This window comes from Pongo abelii, chromosome 7 (genome assembly GCF_028885655.2).
Source record: "Pongo abelii isolate AG06213 chromosome 7, NHGRI_mPonAbe1-v2.0_pri, whole genome shotgun sequence".
In the NCBI taxonomy this organism is placed as follows: Eukaryota; Metazoa; Chordata; class Mammalia; order Primates; family Hominidae; genus Pongo; species Pongo abelii.
The window spans coordinates 122,787,586-122,809,143 of NC_071992.2; the positions used below are offsets into that span (position 1 = coordinate 122,787,586).

At 39.3% G+C, this 21,558-nt stretch overlaps 1 protein-coding gene across 1 annotated transcript; it reads right to left on the bottom strand.

Annotated features, from left to right (window-relative positions):
• Positions 1-3,408: 3,408 nt before the first annotated feature.
• Positions 3,409-12,919, bottom strand: ABRA (actin binding Rho activating protein). Its single transcript, XM_024251306.3, has 2 exons — positions 12,006-12,919; positions 3,409-4,011 (listed from the first exon to the last, which is right to left on the bottom strand). Exons 1-2 carry the CDS (start codon positions 12,671-12,673, stop codon positions 3,534-3,536), a joined length of 1,146 nt encoding a protein of 381 aa, XP_024107074.2. The 5' UTR covers positions 12,674-12,919; the 3' UTR covers positions 3,409-3,533.
• Between the last annotated feature and the right edge of the window lie 8,639 nt (positions 12,920-21,558).

The following is a 21,558-nucleotide window of genomic DNA, read 5'->3' on the forward strand; positions in this document are numbered from 1 at the left end:
CCAAAAGTCAAAACCTCTAACCCTATAAAGAGGTATACTCTGAGTCTCGCTCTGTTGCCCAGGCTGGAGTGCAGTGGTGCAATCTTGGCTCACTGCAACCTCCGCCTCCCAGGTTCACGCCATTCTCCTGCCTCAGGCTCCCAAGCAGCTGGGACTACAGGCGCCCTCCACCACACCCGGCTAATTTTGTTTTTGTATTTTTAATAGAGACGGGGTTTCACTGTGTTAGCCAGGATGGTCTCGATCTCCTGATCTCATGATCCGCCCACCTCAGCCTCCCAAAGTGCTGGGATTACAGGCGTGAGCCCCTGCGCCTGGCCCTCTATTTCACTTCTTAAAAGATACTCCTTTTCTTTTATAGCTGCATCTATTGTGTGCGTATGCCGTACTTGATTTGACCATTTCCTGTATGTTTTAGGTTGTTTATAGTATTTTAAGTTAAAAACAAGGCACAACACATTATGCATATGTATTTTCATATTGCTTGAGTTGTATCTTCCATGGAAATTTTAGGAGTGGGATTTATTGGTCAAAAAGTAAATGCAATGTCATTTTGTTAGATACTGCATGTCCCCCAAATCTGGGCACACAGTATTATTAGATAATCCTTATGGGAATGATAGCTGGTGGATGGATCACAAAACCTCTAGGCTAAGAGGTTAGGTCATAGAGCACATTTTTAAATTAAGTAACAGAAATTGACTGTGTACTTATACTAAAAATATATCATAGGTACTGGGAATGAAATTAGAATATTCTAGGAATCCCAGGGGGCATCTACGTTAAGGGACCACTTCAGTATGGACTCCATGGTCTCCTGCTCCTCTTATATACCCTGAACAGTAATGTAATAGAGAAGTTCCCATTGACATAAAATTCTAGTTTACACAGAATTGTTTCTATATCATGTGAGAAACAGCACTGGGTATTCTTATGTTTTATCAGTAGCGATTAGAAAAAGAAGGAAGTAGAGCTTGGGAAAGGAAAGGAAAAAGCAGAAGGCAAACCAAGAATAGATGCAGCCTCATCTTGCAACACTGTGGGAAGAAAAAAGCCCATGCTCAGAAACTCCTTCCTTGTGGTGTAAGTGGGCAGAGTGATGAGGTGAACTTACACAACTTTAAGTTATGAGATAGAAGGGGTAATAAAGTACAGCACAGAAACCCTCCAAACATCTGATTGAAAGTTTGGAAAAGGAAAATCCTGAAGATTGGGAAATTAGTTGTATATTGCCTGTTATTGGGAATTTAGAATTATCAGTGATAAAATACATGATTTCATATATTATTTGGTAACCATAAAAATACGAGGACTTTCATTACCTCGTTTGCCATCTGAGTTCTTTTATTTTTTGTTTTAATTTTTTGTCAAAATATCCTAAGTTTTTCCAACTGTGGATATTCCTATCATGGAGTTTTTAGGATAATAATATTTTGGTTGAGGAGATATTTTTGGATCCCAATTCAGGAAACATTAAGATGACAAATGGCTTTAAAAATAAATAAACTATTTATCAGAAGAATAATACACAATAAAGAAAAAAGTCTACAAACCACAAGCTAGTATCACAAGACACTTCTTAACGATGATATCTATCTCACAAGGTGCTTGTGAAGATGTGCCTATCACACAGCAGGTGTTTTTATCTAAGGAAAGTAGCTTTCTGACTTTACAGCCAGGCCTTATTCAGAAGAGTGTCAATGTCTTAGAAGCTGTCTGAGAAGAGGCCTTTTACTCCATCCTTACCCTCAAACAAATTGAACTTTGAATAATCTATGTCAGTGCCTGCATAAATTATTATTATTCAGAATTGAATATGAGGAGACTCTTGAAACCTTCATCTGTTAACACATATTCTACTGATACTGTAAGTAACATAAGTTGCACACTATAATTTTATTGTATTTCAAACAGAAGAAAGTGTATGTGGAATATAACCTATAAATATATATATATATAAATATAACCTATAAAAAACAAGAACAAAATACAAGAAAACATCTTTTATTCTTGTGCTATTTGTCTTTAACATTTGGCATAGGTTTCACTTGTAATAGAAGTGTGCATCTTACGAAATCCTACTTAGAAATATTGGTCATTAATTTATAGCTTTATAAATATGGTATGGAAACAAAATACACATACTTTCTTAAAGAAGTTATCAGAACCTTCAGTTTGAAAGAGACTCATACATGAAAACAAATATAATTCTTATAGCAGTCTAATACCTATTATTTTGAGGTATCATATTTAGATATTAATTTTTACATTTAACACCAGAGTGCTATACTATCAATGCATTTTAGTAATTTCATTGAATCCAGTAAGAATTGCAATCTCACATTCCATTCCATTTGTTTTTAAGATCACGTAGGCACATTAATGTCCAATGATGTTCTCCTTGCCATCATAATTGTATATTTTTTACTTTGGCAGAACTAATATTGCAGTTTTATGACTTTTAAACATTTCATAAAGTTTTCTTTGTTACAGTATGAGGAAAACTAAACTGTCTCAAATCTGTTTTTAATTCACCAATGATTCTATGAGATTCTTCTAATACTGAACATTCCACTTCATAGATTTTCTGTATTTCTCCATTGTTAGAGAAATACATATCATTGCAGTGATGTTAATGCAAGCAGCTTGACTCATATGCTGACATGTAATGAAACAATAAACTTCTCCAAGAAGTCTACAAAGGCAAGTAAATCTGAATCTCTCACCTCTGCTCTACTTTTAGTGAGGGTGTGCCTTCCTTTGTTGGTGCTAAGACAGGAAGTGTCCGTTTTTATGTGATTTACTCAAATCAAACAAGAGGAAGGTGAACTCTTACTGGAAACCTGTTAGAATCCAAGCCCACAGAGGAACTTCAACAATTTCAGCAACATCTTGACAACTTGTTATATATGTGCTTGTTTTGTAAGTGATGGTATGGTATAAACAATAATACAAAGTCAAGCTTCTGAAAAAATTTTAAGTTTAGTTTTACCACACTTAATGGTATTTTCTTTTTTCCAAATAAAGACACATTATTATATGTTCTGCTGATATTTATCTCAAGTCAGCATTCTTCTTAGATGTAATGTTTAATTAAAAATCTATAGTAATTTCTACAATGAATAGCTAAATATTTTGCCTAAAATATACAAGTGGCTGGGTGCTGTTGCTCATTCCTATAATCCCAGCTACTTGGGAGGCTGAGGTGAGAGGATCACTTGAGGCCAGGAGTTAAAAGACCAGCTTTGGTGACAAAGAGAACCTGTCTCAAAACAAAAACAAAAACACCTTGTGGAATTTCAACTATTAATACTATTATTATACATTAACATTCTATGTGCTTTCTGAAATGCTTTGTGCCTTCTTAAAATCTCCAAAATTCCTCATTCTAGATAGAATGCCAGAAAGTCGTTTATGTAAAAATTGTTTAATATTTACTAATTTATTACAGAGAGTTTGCATTTTCATTTTACTACATGAGCATTTAGCATGAAGACAATAGTGGGCCAAATTTGGCTTTTGTTTTTGAAGGTTCACTTGAGTAGCATAATCACAACATGGTCATCTCGGCCTTGCCATAGCATCTCTCCTTCAAAGTCTACCAGTCCATGTTTCCTGGCACGCATGAGAATGCCCACTACTTTATCTGAAATACGAACATATCTGTCAAAGAGATCTCCAAAAGTAACCTGGATCTTGCCATCTCGTCTGTGGTGAGCCATTGTGCGGATAATGAAGCACATGTCCATAATTTCCCTGTAGATGTGCTCCTCAGCACGCTTGGCCCTTTCAGCAGTTTTGGTTCCTTCTTTGGGGTGGCCATAGCCCTCATCTCCTTTGTGTAGGCGGGTGGACATGGCCAGCTCGTAATCAAACTCTTCACTGAAAGGATTGAGCTTCTGGGATTGTATGTGTTCATCAGCCCACTGCTGCCATCTCCCTTTCAAGTTGCCCACTGGACTATATTTCTGTTGGGCTTTGCAGTTGAGTTTCTCTGTAAATCTGTTTACCCTAAAGTAGAGAGAGGGTGAACAATCAAGATACAGATATGTTAACACCAAGTGTTGTTTTCCGTTTGTACTTCCCACACATATGCATCTTTAATGTAAGTATAATTTTTTCACTACAAAAATAAACACAATATAAAAAATTAGAAATGAAAGAAGAAAAATCATACATAGTCCCACCATTGTTCTTAGTTTGGTGCATATCCTTCTAGATTGTTTTCTCTATGAATAACTATTTTAAGCATTATAATGATATTAAAATCTATTTTAAGAAAAAGCTTCCCCACACAAAGTTAATGCAAATATGTATATCTTTAAGTTGAGTATTAGTAACATTTTAGAACTGAAATCATGTAGGTGTTTTCAGGAATCTAGTTCTTAGAGGACCTCTGAAACCAATTATTTCCCAAAGATAAGGACTCTAGCACTACACATGCAGTTTAATATTTAATCATATATAGATTTTCATATGTGGATTTTTCAGTGAGAGCATATATAGACTAGTATCAATGCCACAAACTTCGAAATATTAAGTTGTCAGATAGAAAACACTAGCTAGCAATAGTAACATTTACTGAACACTATGTACTGGCATTCTTCTAAATGCTTTATTAATATTCCCCACAACCATTTCCTGAGATAGGTACTACTATTCCTGCTTCACAAATGAGGAAACTGAGGCCAGAGAGATGAAGTAACTTCTTAAAGTCACAAAACTGTTAAGTGGTAGAACTAGACTTTGAACCAAAGTTTAGCTGGCTCCAGAGCCTGTCTATAACTGAATTACTGCCCTAAATAGGTGATGTTGCAGGATTCAAACGCAAGACTGCCTTAGACCAAGGTCAATGCTCTTTCTACTATGTAGTGATGCCACTCAGCAGGCCCATACAGTGTCTAATAAAGGAATAAGTTGCGTTTTAAATGTGTGTATCTTTGGAATTCAGAATGCATTTTCTATTAAAAAACCAACTCTGGAAAGTGTAGACTAGTGGTATCATGAGGATGCCAGCCTAATATTAGGATGGGGCAGCAAACTAACACAGGAACAGAAAACCAAACACCACATGTTCTCACCTGTAAGTGGGAGCTGATCAATGAGAACACATGGACGCAAGGAGGGGAACAACACACACCGAGGCCTGTTGGGGGTCAGGGGGAGGGAGAGCATCAGGATAAATAGCTAATGCATGTGGGGCTTAATACCTAGGTGACAGGTTGATAGGTGCAGCAAGCCACCATGGCACACATTTTTCTGTGTAACAAACTTGCACATCCTATCCTGCGCATGTATCCCAGAACTCAAAAAGACGTCCCTGCCATTTCTCTGTCTCCAATTGCCTAGACTTTTTCCCTAGGTCTCTAACTTAACAGTTAAAATACGAACTCTTGAACTATCTAAAAGAGAGTTGTACTCCTAACCGTCACAAGCGTCCCACCCTCCCTTTTTCTCCCCAGTAACAAGTGGCCTCCTGCCTGGAAGCATTGGGATTGGAGATGTTCAAGTGGTGCTGAAAGTACTTGTGTGAACGACATGCCTGAGCTATCCCAGCTCTCACAATTTACTATTCAAAACCCAGGAACCAATCAGATTTGGGTATCCCTCACCGTCCAAACTCACTTCCTGAAATCTGGTTACCCAAAGGCTGGAACCAAACACGTGGACCGGGAGGAATACATACTTACATTAACATTGTTTTCAAAAAAGAAATGACATCCACTAGATGGCGAACTTTCATCAATTCTTATGCTTGGTGTTTCCCAAAGTTCTATGCTTGCTACATCGTTTCATAGCACAATAGAATTGGAATTGGAAATACTCCTACATATAACACTACTGTCCTTTATACACATGGATAAAAGTGTATGACAAAATTAATTAGTAAAAGAAAGCACACAAAAACCATACACACAATTATTAAAACTTTATAAAATATATGTATGAAAAAGTGCTAGGAGCTCACCAGGCTGAAGTGTAATGGATTTCCCTCAACCCTCCTTGTCAGTTGATCCCCTGCCTCTCCATCGACTTTTCCTGTTCAGCTGCCCTCAGTGTGGGCTGCTCAATCTCATTATCAAAAGAGAGCAAATACCTTGTCCCTTGTGAGCCATGCTAATTGATGACTGATCACCATGTTGATCAAAGGCATATTCTTCAATATCAAGCCCAAGGCCATCTTGGCGAGCATAAATTTCATGCCAGACTTAACAGTTGAGGTGTCCTGCCAGAGAAGAGGCTTGAAGTATCTCAAATGAAAGTGAATAGTGTGATTTATTAACTCATACTTTGTCTCCTGAGCACCAACTGTAGTTCTGCCCTATTGTATAAATCCTAATGCATCCTGCCTTTAAACAGTTTTTGAGCACTTTTACATCCCTCCCATGCTTTGAAGTATTTATTTATGATACTTACTGTGTGCCAGGCACTTTTTAAGATACTTATTGGATATTTTATAATGAAAATAGAGTAATATAAATTTGGGTTTATGGTACAATCACAACTCTGTAAAATGTATAAGCACTAGGCTGAAGAATTTAATAACATTTGCACAATTGAAAATAATAATGTCGGTATCCAGATAACAGTTGGTTCTTTTCACTTTTCAAAATTCTCTTTTATGTTGGTATTATGCTGATTTTGTAACAAAGAAAGCAAAAAATAGGTAAATACTCAAATTTGCATCCAGAGGTAATTTGTTTAAACTGTACGTTATATGGGTCTCTGATTCTTTGATGTAGCCTTTTTTTCTTCTAATTTTTAATTAGGAACTTAGTTTCCCTAAATGTTGAAACTTAGTGTCATTTGGGATAACAACTGGGATTGGTGTGTGCCAATAAATCTGTGAAGAGCTTCTAGGCCAGGCACAGTGGCTCACACCTGTAATCCCAGCACTTAGGGAGGGTGAAGTGGGCAGATCACTTGAGGCCAGGCGTTCGAGATCAGCCTGGCTATCATAGTGAAACCCCATCTCTACTAAAAATACAAAATTAGCTGGCGTAGTGGTGCATGCCTATGGTCCCAGCTACTCAGGAGGCTGAGGCAGGAGAATCTCTTGAACCTGTTAGGCAGAGGTTGCAGTGAGCTGAGATGGTGCAACTACACTGCACTCCAGGCTGGGTGACAGAGACTCTATTAAAAACAAACAAACAAACAAACAAACAAAAAACTATAAAGAGCTTCTAAAAGAAGCACCATTTAAATATTAATGTCTATTTGTTATATTGTCAAATTGTAATGCCCTCTAATTGGAGGGAAGAACACCAAAGAAAGTTGGTCCCATAAGGAAAAATTGGAAAATAGGGCTAGGAAAAAAAGAAGGAAATTCATCCTAATGAGCGTCTAATTTTCTCTATTTTATAAACATTCTGTATTGTTTTTATATCTCCGGTTTTTAAAAGGTCAGTGTATTTGGTTTAAGTCAGGGCTAGAAAGTCTTATACACTGAAATTTTTTTGGTCATAAGTACTATAAATATAAGAATCGATACCAGATTATACTGTTTCTAAAAATTTCAGGGAAAAATGTGAATGATACTTTAGATTGAACTTTAGAAAGATAACCTAGCATAAATTGAAAGAAAGCAAAGCAATATTTAAAGGCTAACATTTCACCCGTATTTTACAACAGCAATCCTAAATCCAGACCCATCTTCTCAGTTTCTTCATTATTAGTAAACAAACTTTCTTATAGTCAATCAAAAATATAAATTAGCCAGGCCTGGTTGCACGTGCCTGTAGTCCCAGCTACACTGAAAACACTGGCACTGAAAACATTTCCTGGTGGTTGCCCTGCACCTGAATCACCAGCTTCAAAATGCGTGGGACGCCTAAAGGCATGATTTTCTCTTCTGTCTCTGATCTGTATGGAGAAAGTGAAAATGGGCTCTCATTGCCAACTCCATAGATCTTCCTGTAGAGGGAGTATTTCTCCTCCTCATGCAGGCACCCTTCTCTGTCAGTAAAGCAAAGAATCTCTGCTACCCTTTCCAACTTCTAGGAGAAATGCTGCATTGGTTTGCTTGTCCTTCCCTACAGACAGTTTAGCCCATTTGATTACTGAGAGCGTGACATCAAGAGGGGCACATTTATCAGAAGCAGAGTGACAGCATTCAAAAGGCAATATGGACATTTCTGCTCAGCAGTTTTGCTGTCTGTCATTTTCAGCTTCGTTTGAGAGCCAGGCCTGTGATTCTCCTTGCAGATTGAACTGTCTTCAGAGTCTATGGAAAGGGTTCGCGGCCCTAGAATTGGGCATAGGCAGAAGGACAGCATAATTTTGCCTTTGTTTCTTGTGAGGTCCTTCAATACAGTTGCACCAAAACCCTGAACTTTGGGAGTCATTAGGATTTCACTAATTAAGCCCACATTTTGATCTCCATTTTGTTCCTTGAGTCTGTTCTCTACTGAGAGGGACAGTCTAGCATAGTGGTTAAGAACACAAGTGCTGGCATCAGCCTTCCCAACTTCATCCCTTCCTCGTTCTGTGACTTGGATTATATGTTTCTTAATGTCTCTGTGTGTCAGTTTCCCTATTTACAAAATGGCAGCCTCCTGCTCAACTGCTATTATTTTCACTGAATTAAACATGGAGGACAGGATGGATAAGTGATTGGTACTTTAATCTTGCACCTTTATGGGAGAGAGATCTAATTTCTTTTGTCTAAAGGAACTGGATTGAACAAGTCACACATGATCAAAAGACTGAATATTTTTAAAGTAAGACAAAATATAAACCATTTTCATAGTAAAACTCCAGTCAGAAGAACCACTGTTGGTAAAGAATTTATCTACTTTTTTCACAGTTGATCTGTTTCTATTATCCATGGAACATCTTAACCACCAAGAAACTTTCTTTCCACCTAAACATCTATGATACATAATTGTCTCCTTATTGGCAGATACAGGGAGAGAAGGGTGCCTATAATTAAAAATAAGTGGACAAAAAGGCTTTCCAAATTGGCTTGGTAATGCTGCTTTCATTTCTCAAGCAATATTTGAGAATATCATTGGGCAAAAATTCCCATGAGGCTTCTGCTGAAGTTTCCTGAGCACAGCTAGGATTACCACTGGAATTAAGAGCTGCTGTTGCTGCATATAACATTCTGGTACCCTATGTACTCTAAGACTGAGGGAAAGGAACCAAAAAAGGAAAGAAGAGATTTAACCACCACTACTACTCTGAACCTGCAGAGCCAAGCTCCTAGCATCTTGAAGGGCTGGGATCCCAAGCCTGGCTTCCTGTATTATAATGAGTACAATTTACTAATGAGCTCCCTTGAGTCTATCACTTTACATAGCTAATATAAAAATAACCCCATGAGATATGAGTTATCACATCTATTTTTTAGATGAGGACTGAGAGACTCAGGATTACAAAAGTAACCATGATTCAAATCTAGTTGTCTCTTATTCCAAGCGTAGGCATTTCAACACATTAAGAAGGTGCCCATATACCAGCCTGATTTGGGGAACCCCAAGATGGGTCCTGTATCCCACTCCCCACTTTTAGGTGAGACAGTTTACTCAGAGCCACAATGACTGAGTTCAAATCTCATGGGCTATAAAATCTCATACAAATTCCCTAATATTTCTTCATCTCCTGTCTCCATCTATCAAAGAGGGATGATAATTATAACCTATCATATGAGGATATTGTGGGATTAAATAAATAAATATATGAAAAGTGCTTAAACAAGTGCCAAAGAATGTCTAGCTCTACTATGCATTCAGGATCGGTCCCAGCTGTCACCTCCCTACTTCTAGTTAATTTAAAATGTGCTGAGAGAAAGATCTTGTCATTGTGCCCCCTCAGTCTTTATTCTTTTGGACCCCATTATTCCATTTCTAGCACACATGTCCCAAGATCCAAAAGGCCAGAATTTGGAATATGGTTCCTCATGTTCGGATAGCATAGTTACTTCTGATCATGAACTCCTACATTAAGCACAAATCCAGACCTCTGAATGCATCCTGAAGACACTGCATGAAGGTTGGAACCATGTCTGGTTTTAAAACATTGCATTTGGAGTAGGGCAGGTCTTAGCTTTGTCACTAACTTGCTGGGCAAACTTCCCCTCTGAGCTTTGGTGTTCTTATGCCTGGAATGAGTGAATAGCTACCTCAGAGGATTATGAGAAGTGAAGCGACAAAGCATTTAAACACCTACAGCACACACTAAACATGTGACAGATTATTGTAATTACCCAGTTGCCATTTTATTTTTCTTGAAAGCTGGCAGTGTAGTAGTTCTAATTCTTTCAAAACACCTTTACAGTCTCAAACTATAAGACAGCTCTTTAGGCCGGGCGCGGTGGCTCATGCATCCCAGGACTTTGGGAGGCCAAAGTGGGTGGATCACCTGAGGTCAGGAGTTCAAGACCAGCCTGGCCAACATGGTGAAACCCCATCTCTACTAAAAATACAAAAATTAGCTTGGCATGGTGGTGTGCACCTGTAATCCCAGCTACTCAGAAGGCTGAGGCAGGAGCATCACTTGAACTCAGGAGACGGAGGTTGCAGTGAGCCGAGATCGTGCCACTGTACTCCAGCATGGGCAACAGAGTGAGACTTCATCTCATTAAAAAAAAGGAACAGCTTTTTGTCAAATTAGGTAACAATTTTTTTCTTTATTTTCTTATTGTTTCATAAGACTTGAAAAACACACTTGCACATTAAACTGTCCTCAATGGGAGTCAGTCTATAAATTTAATGACATCAGACATTTTTCTTATATTTTGATACCCTGGCATTGTGGAATAAGAAATCCTGACTTTCTACCATGTGGAGTTACTATCTTGAAATAAAGCACGTGTTTCTTGTCTATATAAATGTTCCAGTTTGAGTAAGTGTGTATGTGAGTGTATGTATGTGTATTTACCATCTAGATATTTTAATTATTGCTGTCTTTGTTTACAAATAGGACAAACTGTTTTTGAAAATTTGAAAAGTTGCAAAGTAACCAAATCCATGTGAATAATAATAGTTTTCATGTATTGAGCATATGTGACAAGCTCTGTGTTTTGTAGCCCTAATCTCATTTACGTTTCCCAATACAATAGAACTTCTCCCAAAAGATTACTGTTGCTATCATTTTACAAATGAGGAAATCTGCTTTTTTAATTTTTTATGTGAAACAGAGTCTTGCTCTGTTGCCCAGGCTGGAGTACAGTGGCATGATCTTGGCTCACTCCAACATCAGCCTCCTGGGTTAAAGCCATTCTCATGCCTCAGCCTCCCGGGTAGCTGGGATTACAGGTGCACAACACTGTGCCCAGGTATTTTTTTGTATTTTTTGATAGATATGGGGTTTCACCAATGTTGGTCAGGCTGGTCTCAAACTCCTGGCCTCAAGTGATCCGCCCTCCTCAGCCTCCCAAAGTGCTGAGTTTACAGGCTGAGCCACTACGCCCAGCTGATGAAATCACCTTTAAAAATGACTAGTTAGGGGCAGAACTAGGATTTGAACTTGGGTCTGTCTGACTTCATTCAGAGCCTGCTTTCAAATTAGACAGGAGCCTTCCACCTGTTTAGAGTCGGAGATTTGTATTCCATGGGTGTTATTGAAGCAGACGTATCTCCTGATAATAGCATAAACATTTGGGACAAGGTAAAAGTTTCCCCAATGAGTCTATCAGAAACCACTCTTCTCTCTAAAGAAGTAAGCCAATTTGTTACTCATTATAGAACTGACTTAAAGAATTCACGCAAAACAGGCTTGCCTCTCTGATGGCTTCGTCTTTGTTGAGGCTAAGACTTGGGTGTTGAGTTCAAAACAAAAAGGAGAAACAAAATAGCGCAGGCCCTGACCAAAAGGTTCATGTCTAAGGTTGGCACTGACCTTCAGCCCAGGGACATCCCTCCTCTACAGTACTCACTGCCTGTCCAGTCTTTGAGATTCTCACTCTAACCCCGGCAGGACTTCATCTGCTGCCTGGATTCCCAGAGTTGGCTGGGGCTCAGTAGTGATCCTGACACAAGGACTGGGAGAATGCGTTCACTTACTGGGAGGGCAAGGGGCGTTTGATCCTGGCCACAGCCACCTGCACTCCATCCTGCTTGGGCCTCTCGTCGGCCTCTCCTCCATAGCCGCTGTCCTCTGTGTCTACGCTGTCACTCCTCCATGTGGGCTCCTCCTGCTCCATCACTCTCCAGCCTTTGGTCAGCTCAGACACTAGGTTGGCACATTTTCTCCTCCGCGTTGGGGAGCCGTGGCTGTGGAGGATTCTGTCAATGTCGTTCTCTGCCTGCCCAGGTTCAGGCACGCTAGCATCCCTCTCGTACCTGTGGCTGAGGTGGCTCATGTCCCCTCCTCTCTCATAAGCCTTGCTGACCACCGTTTTGGACACCTCTTTCTTTTTGATGTGAGAAACCTCAGGGGCTTTCTCTGAGCTTTGTCCATCTCCATGTCCTTCTGGCAGGCAGGGTGGCGACTTTGAGGCACTCTGAGCTTTCTGGTGTGAAGTAGGGGGTGTGATTGGTTTAGGAGCTTGAGGTGAGTCCTGGGTCCCCCCCGGCAGCCAGCCTGTAGGCTCCTGGGCCTGCCTGATGCTGTTCTCATTCGCCCACTGCTGCCAACCTCGGGCCAAATTGATGACCAGGGTGGCTGTGCGTATCTTCCGGAGGGCGGTCTTGGCTGGGCCCTCCCCCCTTTCCTTTTCGCCTGGAGCCATGCTGCCCACCTGTCTTTTCTCTGCTGATAGCCTGGGCACTGGCTAAAATGAGTGTGGTCCAGTGGAGTGCCTGGGATTTAAATAGAAGCAGGGTGCGGGGTGGGAAGGAGAGCTTAGTGACGATGGAAACTATGTGAAGCATTTCTTGCCAAGATGTGACGCCTTTGCCCTGATGGTGTTCTTTTTATAAATCATGACAGCTCCAGTTTCATCACGGCAGAGGGACATCTCTGCTGGTAAGGGACAGTGATATGCTCACTCTCTTCTCCAAGTGCCAGAGTGGAAATTACTAGATCAAGTCATGTGCTCAGCCTTACGTTTGTCTGACCTTAACATGGTCCTACCATTTATAGGTGCATACAATATGCATACATATTATCCTGGGAATATTATAGGATTGTTCCCACTTAAACCCCAGCAGCCCTCAGTTCAGCTCCTAATTAGTTCCACTTTATAGCTAAGTAAAATAAAATCTAACTTCCTGCAGCTAATAAAATCTGAGATTCAAATCCATATCTGTGTAATTCAAAGCTTGTGCCTCCTTTTATTCCAGTTATCAAAGATCCTAAGTTGCCTTTTTCTTTTTCATTCAACTCCATTAGAAATAGACCTTAGAAAATCAACTCATCCAACCTTCATTTTCCAGATGAGAAAATTGAAGCCCAGATAAGAGAAAGACCAAAGTCCAGATAGTCAAAGACTAATTACTTTCTAGTCCCAGCTTTGAACTGTTGTATAGATAACTCATACTAAAATACAAAAAGGGAGTCAAAATTTTGGTCCAATCATTAAAAAATGTTTTTAAAACCTGCATACACATTGGATTTTAGAAATTATTATTGGAGGCCGGGTGAGGTGGCTCACGCCTGTAATCCCAGCACTTTGGGAGGCCGAGGTGGGCGGATCACGAGGTCAGGAGATCGAGACCATCCTGGCTAACATGGTGAAACCCCATCTCTACTGAAAATACAAAAAATTAGCCGCGCGTAGTGGCGGGCACCTGTAGTCCCAGCTACTTGGGAGGCTGAGGCAGGAGAATCCTGTGAACCCGGGAGGCGGAGCTTGCAGTGAGCGGAGATCATGCCACTGCACTCCAGCCTGGGTGACGAGCGAGACTCCATCTCAAAAAAAAAAAAAAAGAAAGAAAGAAAGAAAGAAAGAAATTATTATTGGAATATATATTTTGAAATACTCTGTTTGAAAAGATCATCTAAGGACAGAATTCTAAGGACAGAATAAATGAATGCTATGGTAGCTCACTTCTTATCCCCATCCCGCCTACCCTTACCCTTTGGTTTGTGGTGGTTGTTTTGTTTTGTTTTTTGAGATAAGGTCTTGCTGTGTCCCCAGGCTGGAGTGCAGTGGTGTGATGATGGCTCACTGCAGCCTTGACCTCCTGTGCTCAATCAATCCTCCTGCCTCAGTCTCCCAAGCAGCTGGGAATACAGGCATGCGCCACCATGCCTGGCTAATTGTTTTTGTTTTTGTTTTATATAGACGGGGTCTGGCTATGTTGCCCAGGCTGGTCTCAAACTCCTGAGCTTGTGCAATCTTGGCCTCCCAAAATGCTGGGATGACAGATGTGAGCCCCCACGTCTGGCCCCCTTTGTTTTTAGTAACACAATCTTCCTTAGCAGGACTTTAAGTTCATGTAGGCAAAGACAGTTTTTCAACTCTCACAAGAGAGACTGAAATATAATATTTTTTTAAAAGGACTGGAAAGACAAGCATGTGGACAGAAAGAGAAACATCTATGCAGCGTATTAAACCAGATAAAAATGTCCAGGGCTCAGCAATGAATACTTTCTTAAAGTAAGACAGAATTTTTTTTCATTCAACAGGTTTGTTGGCTTTAAAACTATATCCTTTCCTTCAGTCTTGCATGCAAGTAACCATACTGATTGAAAACTGCTGTTTAAGAGCACAAAAAGGTATAAAAGTTAATTATTTCAGAGAGTGAGACATTTATTTTGGAAAAAAGTTGGTATTAGTTTTTTTCTTTGAGACAGAGTCTTGCTCCGTCACCCAGGCTGGAGTGCAGTGGCGCAATCTCGGCTCACTGCAAGCTCGGCCTCCCAGGTTCACACCATTCTCCTGCCTCAGCCTCTGGAGTAGCTGGGAGTACAGGAGCCTGCCACCACGCCCGGCTAATTTTTTTGTATTTTTAGCAGAGACAGAGTTTCACCGTGTTAGCCAGGATGATCTTGATCTCCTGGCCTCGTGATCCTCCTGCCTCAGCCTCCCAAAGTGCTGGGATTACAGGCATGAGCCACCACGCCCGGCTGGTGTTAGTTTTTCGTCATGTGGGTTATTTACCTCTTAGGATAAAAAAAATTGGGAAGTGATTTAATACTTGATCTACAAATCTGTCAGAGGTGTTTCCAGAGTTCAACAGCATCTGATAACATTAACTGAGGGCCAGAAATGCGGAGAAAAAAAAATCCCTCTTGATGAATGAAGAGGAAATTGGATGACAAGGAAAGAAAACTATTACAAACAAAGATTTCAATCTGAGCCTGAAATTTCTGGCATTCCTCCCAACAATGCAGATTCACTGCAGCCTGTTTGGTTCTTATCAGAATCTCTTCATCCCACTTGGAAGGTCTTAGGAAAAAATAGAGTTCCTCTAAGACACCCATACGCTTAGCCCAGAATCAGGGTAATTTATAGCTTTCAATGGGATTTTCCTGCTTGCCTGTCCACACCTGCCCCAGATTCAGTCCTGATAGAGGGAGAAGAAATGGAAACAGCAAATGTTAACAGTCTTTCACATATTAACTGGCATTGCAGTCAGCTACTGGGGTTTGGGGATGTCAGCTGATGGTCTTGGCTGAAAAACAGGAGCAGCTTCTAAAAGAACCTAATCATTCCTTCTGAGATTTAGCCTCCATGGCAACTGCAGTCCTTCATTCATAACTCTACAGAAGAGAGTGTAAAATCGTTTTCCTCCTCACGTGTGCTTTGGGCCTTTCTTCCCTAAAGCAAGGTCTGTATGCTACCTCCCATACATCTTTGATTACTATAGAAATGTTACGTTCATTGTCTCAATCGAAATTCAAATTCTTGGGAGTTCTAGATTTTCCTGTTTCATTTATGTTAGAAATGAAAATAAAACCTCAAAGACAAAAATAAAATGAATTAAGTGTTTTACAATGGGAGTTTCCTAGGAAACCTTGAGATTTGAAACTGTTTGTGAAGATGCAGACCTGATTAATGAAATCATTATCGCCTAAGAAGTCTGTCATAAGTGAGAAAGTATCTTGAAAATAGTATTTGTTATTTTTTGATCATATGAATAGTAGAAAGAGAAAGGAGAGGTATTTATATGTTTTTCTGCATGATATACTTAGAAGTTAGGTAGAGCCAACCCTCATAGCCAGCTGTATAATCTGATTAAAGAGACTTTAGGAACCTACATTTGCTCAAAGCTATATGAAACAATAGCTTTTTTTTTTTTTTTTTTTTTTTTTTTTTTTGAGATGGAGTTTCACTCTTTTGCCCAGGCTGGAGTGAAGTGGCATGATCTTGGCTCACTGCAACCTCCGCCCCCTGGGTTCAAGTGATTCTCCTGCCTCAGCCTCTGCTCCACCACACCTGGCAAATTTTGTATTTTTAGTAGTGACGGGGTTTCGCCATATTGGCCAGGCTGGTCTCAAACTCCTAATCTCAGGTGATCCAGCTGCCTGGGCCTCCCAAAGTGCTGGGATCACAGGCGTGAGCCACCACACCAGGCCAGAATAGCTGCTTTTTTAAGTTGTTTTATTGTGTATATTTGACGTTTACAACATGATTTTATGGAATACATGTATAATAAATAGCAAAATGATTACTATAAGAAAGCAAGGTAACATATTTATCATCTCACATAGTTGCTTTTTTGATAAGAGCAGCTAAAATCTACTTTAAAATTTCTAATGCACTTTTATTAACTATAGTGCTCTGTTGTACATTAAATCTCTAGATTTGTTAATCCTATGTATCTGCTATGTTGTATCCATTGACCTATGTTTTCCCATTTCATCCCCCAACCCAACTCCTGTAACCACTATTTTATACTCTATATATTTGACCTTTTTAAAAAAATCATGCAATATTTTTCTTTCTGTGTCTGGCTTATTATGCTTAACAAAATGTCCTTCTTGTCCATCCATGTTGTGCCAAATAGCAGGATGCCATTCTTTTTTTGGGCTGAATAATATTCCATTCTTTCTTTATATATAGACACACACATATACATATACACACACATATATATACACACATACATCTACATAATATATATATTATATATGTTATATATACGCATACACACATATATACATATTCCACATTTTCTTTATCCATTTGTCCACCAACAGACATGTAGGTTATATCCATATTTTGGGTATTGTGAAAAATACCACTATAAATATGGGAGTGCAGATATCTTTATGAGGTAGTGATTTCATTCCCTTTGGGTATATGCTCAAAAGAGGGATTGTGGGATCATATATAGTTCTATTTTTAATTTCTTTAGGAACCTCCATACTGTTTTCCATAATGACTGCAACACCCTACATTTTCACCAACAATGTACTTTTTTCTCCACATCATTGCCAACATCTATTATCTCTTGACTTTTCAATAACAGTCATCCTGATGGATATGAAGTGATATCTCATAGTGGTTTTGGTTTGCGTTTCCTGGATGATTATTGATGTTGAGCACATTTTCATATACCTACTGTCCATTTTTATATTTTCTTTGGATAAATGTCTCTTTAGGTCCTTCGTCTATTTTTTAATGAAGTTATTTGTCTTTCTGCTATTAAATAATGTTTTATTTATACTTTTAAAATACTTAACTCTTTATCAGATATGTAATTTACAGATTTTTTTACAGATATTTTTCCCAATCCATAGATTGCCCTTTTGTTTTGTTGTTTCCTTTGCTGTGCTGCTTTTTAGTTTGATATAGTTCCATTTATTTATTTTTGATTTTGTAGCCTGAGCTTTTAGTATAATATATTTAAAAAATCATTGCCAAGGCCAGTCAATGTCCAGGTGCTTTATTCCTATGTTCACTTCTAGGAATTTTATGTTTTTAGGTCTTACATTTAGGTCTTTCATCCAGTTTCAGTTGGTTTTTGTGTATGGTATAAGATAAGGGTCCGATTTTATTCTTTTGCATGTGGAAATCCAACTTTCCCAGCACCATTTGTTAAAGAGACTACCCTTTCCCCATTGTGTCTTCTTGATGCCCTTGTCAAAAATTTGTTGGCTGTATATATTTATATTTATTTCTGAGCTCTCTATTCTGGTTTTTTGGTCTGTGTTTCCGTTTTATGCCAATACCATACTGTTTTGATTACTATAGCTTTGTGATATAATTTTTATTCAGGAAGTGTGATGCCTCCAACTTTCTTTTTCTTTCTCAGTATAGCTTTGGCTCTTTGGTGTTTTTTTTGTTTTTTTTTTTATATGGTTCCTTAAAAACATTAGGATTGTTGGCCGGGTGCAGTGGCTCATGCCTGTAATCCCAGCACTTTGGGAGGCCGAGGCAGGTGGATCACAAGGTCAGGAGATTGAGACCATCCTGGCTAACCTGGTGAAACCCCGTCTCTACTAAAAATACAAAAAATTAGCTGGGCATGGTGATGGGCGCCTGTAGTCCCAGCTAGTCAGGAGGCTGAGGCAGGAGAATGGCGTGAACCTGGGAGGTGGAGTTTGCAGTGAGCCGAGATTGCACCACTGCACTCCAGCCTGGGTGATAGAGCGAGACTCCATCTCAAAAAAAAAACTGATTGCATTGAATCTGTATATTCTTGGGGTAGTATGGACATTTTAACAATCTTACTTCTTCTAGTCTGAGAACATGGGATATTTTTACGCTTCTCTGTGTATTCTTCAATTTCTTTTATCAATGTTTTATAGTTTTCATTGTAAAAATCTTACACCTGCTTTGTTTAAATTTATTTCACGTATTTTTTATGCTATCATAAGTGCAATTGTTTTTCTTGATTTCTTTTTCAGCTAGGTTATTTGTGTATAGATACCTAAAAAGTTTTGTATGCTGATTTTGTATTCTGCAACTACTGAATTCATTTATTAGTTCTAACAGTTTTTTATATGAAACTTTGGGGGTTTTCTACCTACAGGATAATATCATCTGCAAACAGAGATAATTTTACTTCTTCTTTTTAAATTTGAGTGCCTTTTCCTTTTTTTTTTTTTTCTTGTCTGATTGTTCTTGCTAGTACTTTCAGTACTATGTTGAATAGAAGTGGTGATAGTGGGCATCCGTGCCTTGTACTGGATCTTAGCGGAAAAGCTTTCACTTGTTCCTTGTTGATTACGATGTTAGCTGTGGATTTTTCTTTTTCTTTTTTGATGGAGTCTCGCTCTGTTGCCCAGGCTGGAGTGCAGTGGCGTGATCTCGGCTCACTGCAAGCTCCGCCTCCCAGGTTCACGCCATTCTGCTGCCTCAGCCTCCCAAGTAGCTGAGACTACAGGTGCCTGCCACTACGCCCGGCTGATTTTTTATGTTTTTAGTAGAGATGGGGTTTCACCGTGTTAGCCAGGATGGTCTCAATCTCCTGACCTCGTGATCCACCCGCCTCGCCTCCCAAAGTGCTGGGATTACAGATGTGAGCCACCACGCCCAGCCAGCTGTGGATTTTTCTTAAACAGCCTTTATTATGTTGAGAAACTTTCCTTCTATACTTAAACTGTTAAGAATTTTTATGAAGAAAAGATAATGAGCTTTGTCAAATGCTTTTTCTGCGTCAATTGAGACAATAATGTGGTATTGTTCATTCTGTTAATGTGATGTATCTTTGATTTGCATGTTTAACCAGCCTTGTATGCCAGAGATTAATCCCACTTGATCATGATGTATAATCTTTTGGATGTGTTGTTTAATTCTCTTTGCTAATATTTTTTGAGAAAGAATAATTTTATTAATCCTTTTTATATGAGGTCCTTAAACAAATAAGTCCCTTACTTGTTTGGACTTATTTGTTTGGTAAACAAGTAACTTGCTTAGTTTCACACAGTTGGTCATGAAAATACTTTAATAGAGTAAAAAAGAGCTTCTTATTGCAATGGAATTTACCATGCTCAATGTTCGTGGACTGTATACAATGGGTGAAGACTGATGGTAAACAATGTGGGATAGGGTATAAAGATGAACAAAAGAGAATCTACTTTCATGATTTTTCCCAATCTAGCCAAGAAAACACATACATACAACTACCTTTAATAGTTAGGAGAGAGCTACATTAGAAATACCACAAAAAAAATGTTACAAAGGCATGAAGACATCTGGAATATCTAGAGACTTTCTCATGATCTACAGTAGGGATCACAAACTCAAATGTCAGGCAGGTCACTTAAAGATGTGAAGTGAGTTGGGTTGGAGCCACAATAGTGTGTGGTGAGAATTGTGGACAACTTATAAAATAACGTTTCAAAGAAGTAAGAGATCTGTATTTTTGTTTGAGTGCTCTCATTCCTTAAATGATAAGACTTGTGTGCACACGCACACTGGTATTGGGTCAACCAAAACAATGTATCATGTCTTTGGGTTGGATCCTGCTTGTGTGCTCCCAGTTTATGACCTTTGGAGAACATAGTGTTTTTTGGGTAAGGACAAGGGGCCAGAGAGTGGTAAGAGATACCTCTAAGGAGGTAAGTTGGAGCTATTTTGTGAGGATCTTGCTAAGAAATTGGTGCTTTATCAAGTAGGGCTCATTGAATCACTCAAGGATCTTAAGCCTGGATGTGGTATCAAATTTGTGTTATCAAATGATCAATCTAGAACCAGCAAAAAAAAGTTTGGATTTGAGAAAGATAAGACTAGGATAGGAAGACTATTTATAGGGATTACTAAAATAATCTTGGAAAGAAACAAATGAAGTTCTGAAAGAAGAGATCTGAGAGCCATTGAGAATAACACCAAAATGACATAGAAACTGACAAGTCACCATGAGTGAGGGCAGTGAGGAGTGATCCAGAAGCTTCTGAGTTAAGTGACAGCAGGGAGAAGGCAGTGGAAGAGAAGGATTTGTGGCGAGAGGGAAAAGTTTTCATGTTGAGTTGGGGAATCTCTGGGACTTGCGTGTGGAGGTGTTAAGTAGCAAGATTAATCAGGAACCTGGATCACATGGTCAGGCAGAACCAGGTGAAAATCCAGGCTCTGCTGGTTAGCACAGTGACCTGGGGTGTATTATTTAACTTCTCTAAGGTTCTGTTTCTTCCTCTGTAAAATGAATATTAGCACAGCACCTAGCTCATAGGGCCTGTGTGAAGATTAAATGAGTTAACACGTGTAAAGCACTTAGCTCCATGCCTGGCAGATATTAATTCTTGATATGCAGTTACTATTAATATTTTAATGTTGAGTCATGGGAGTTAGCAAACTAAGACTCCTTAAATTCTCTTTGACCAAGGACAAGGTTGATACCAGACCCAGGGCAGGGGTGAGTCTTCAGGTAGGAAGGTCATGTAGGGTCACCTGTAGGGACTGGAGGCTGCAAGGGAAAACTTATTTATAGTGTTTTATTTTAAGGCAATTTATGGTGTGGCTTTTAAGGTTACGTCTAAAAGGTTTCTCTCTGCCTGGTGGATAAGGTCAGATGAGGTCTCAATTACTTGGGAGTGTTGCACACAGACTGTCTCCTGGAGCCTCCTGGAATATAGAGCTCAGCGGTTTCCAATCACTGGGGATCACTGAGAATTTGAGATCTTAAATCACATTATAGGATCACTTGTGGCGCTTTCAAAACTACAGATGGTAAAATGCTGTCTCTGGAGACGAGTCCTGCGTGGGATCCTGGCACCAGCTTGATCTAAGCATAGCATCAGGGTTGAGAACCATGGTTCCAGCTGCTGGAGTGCTGCGGGTCT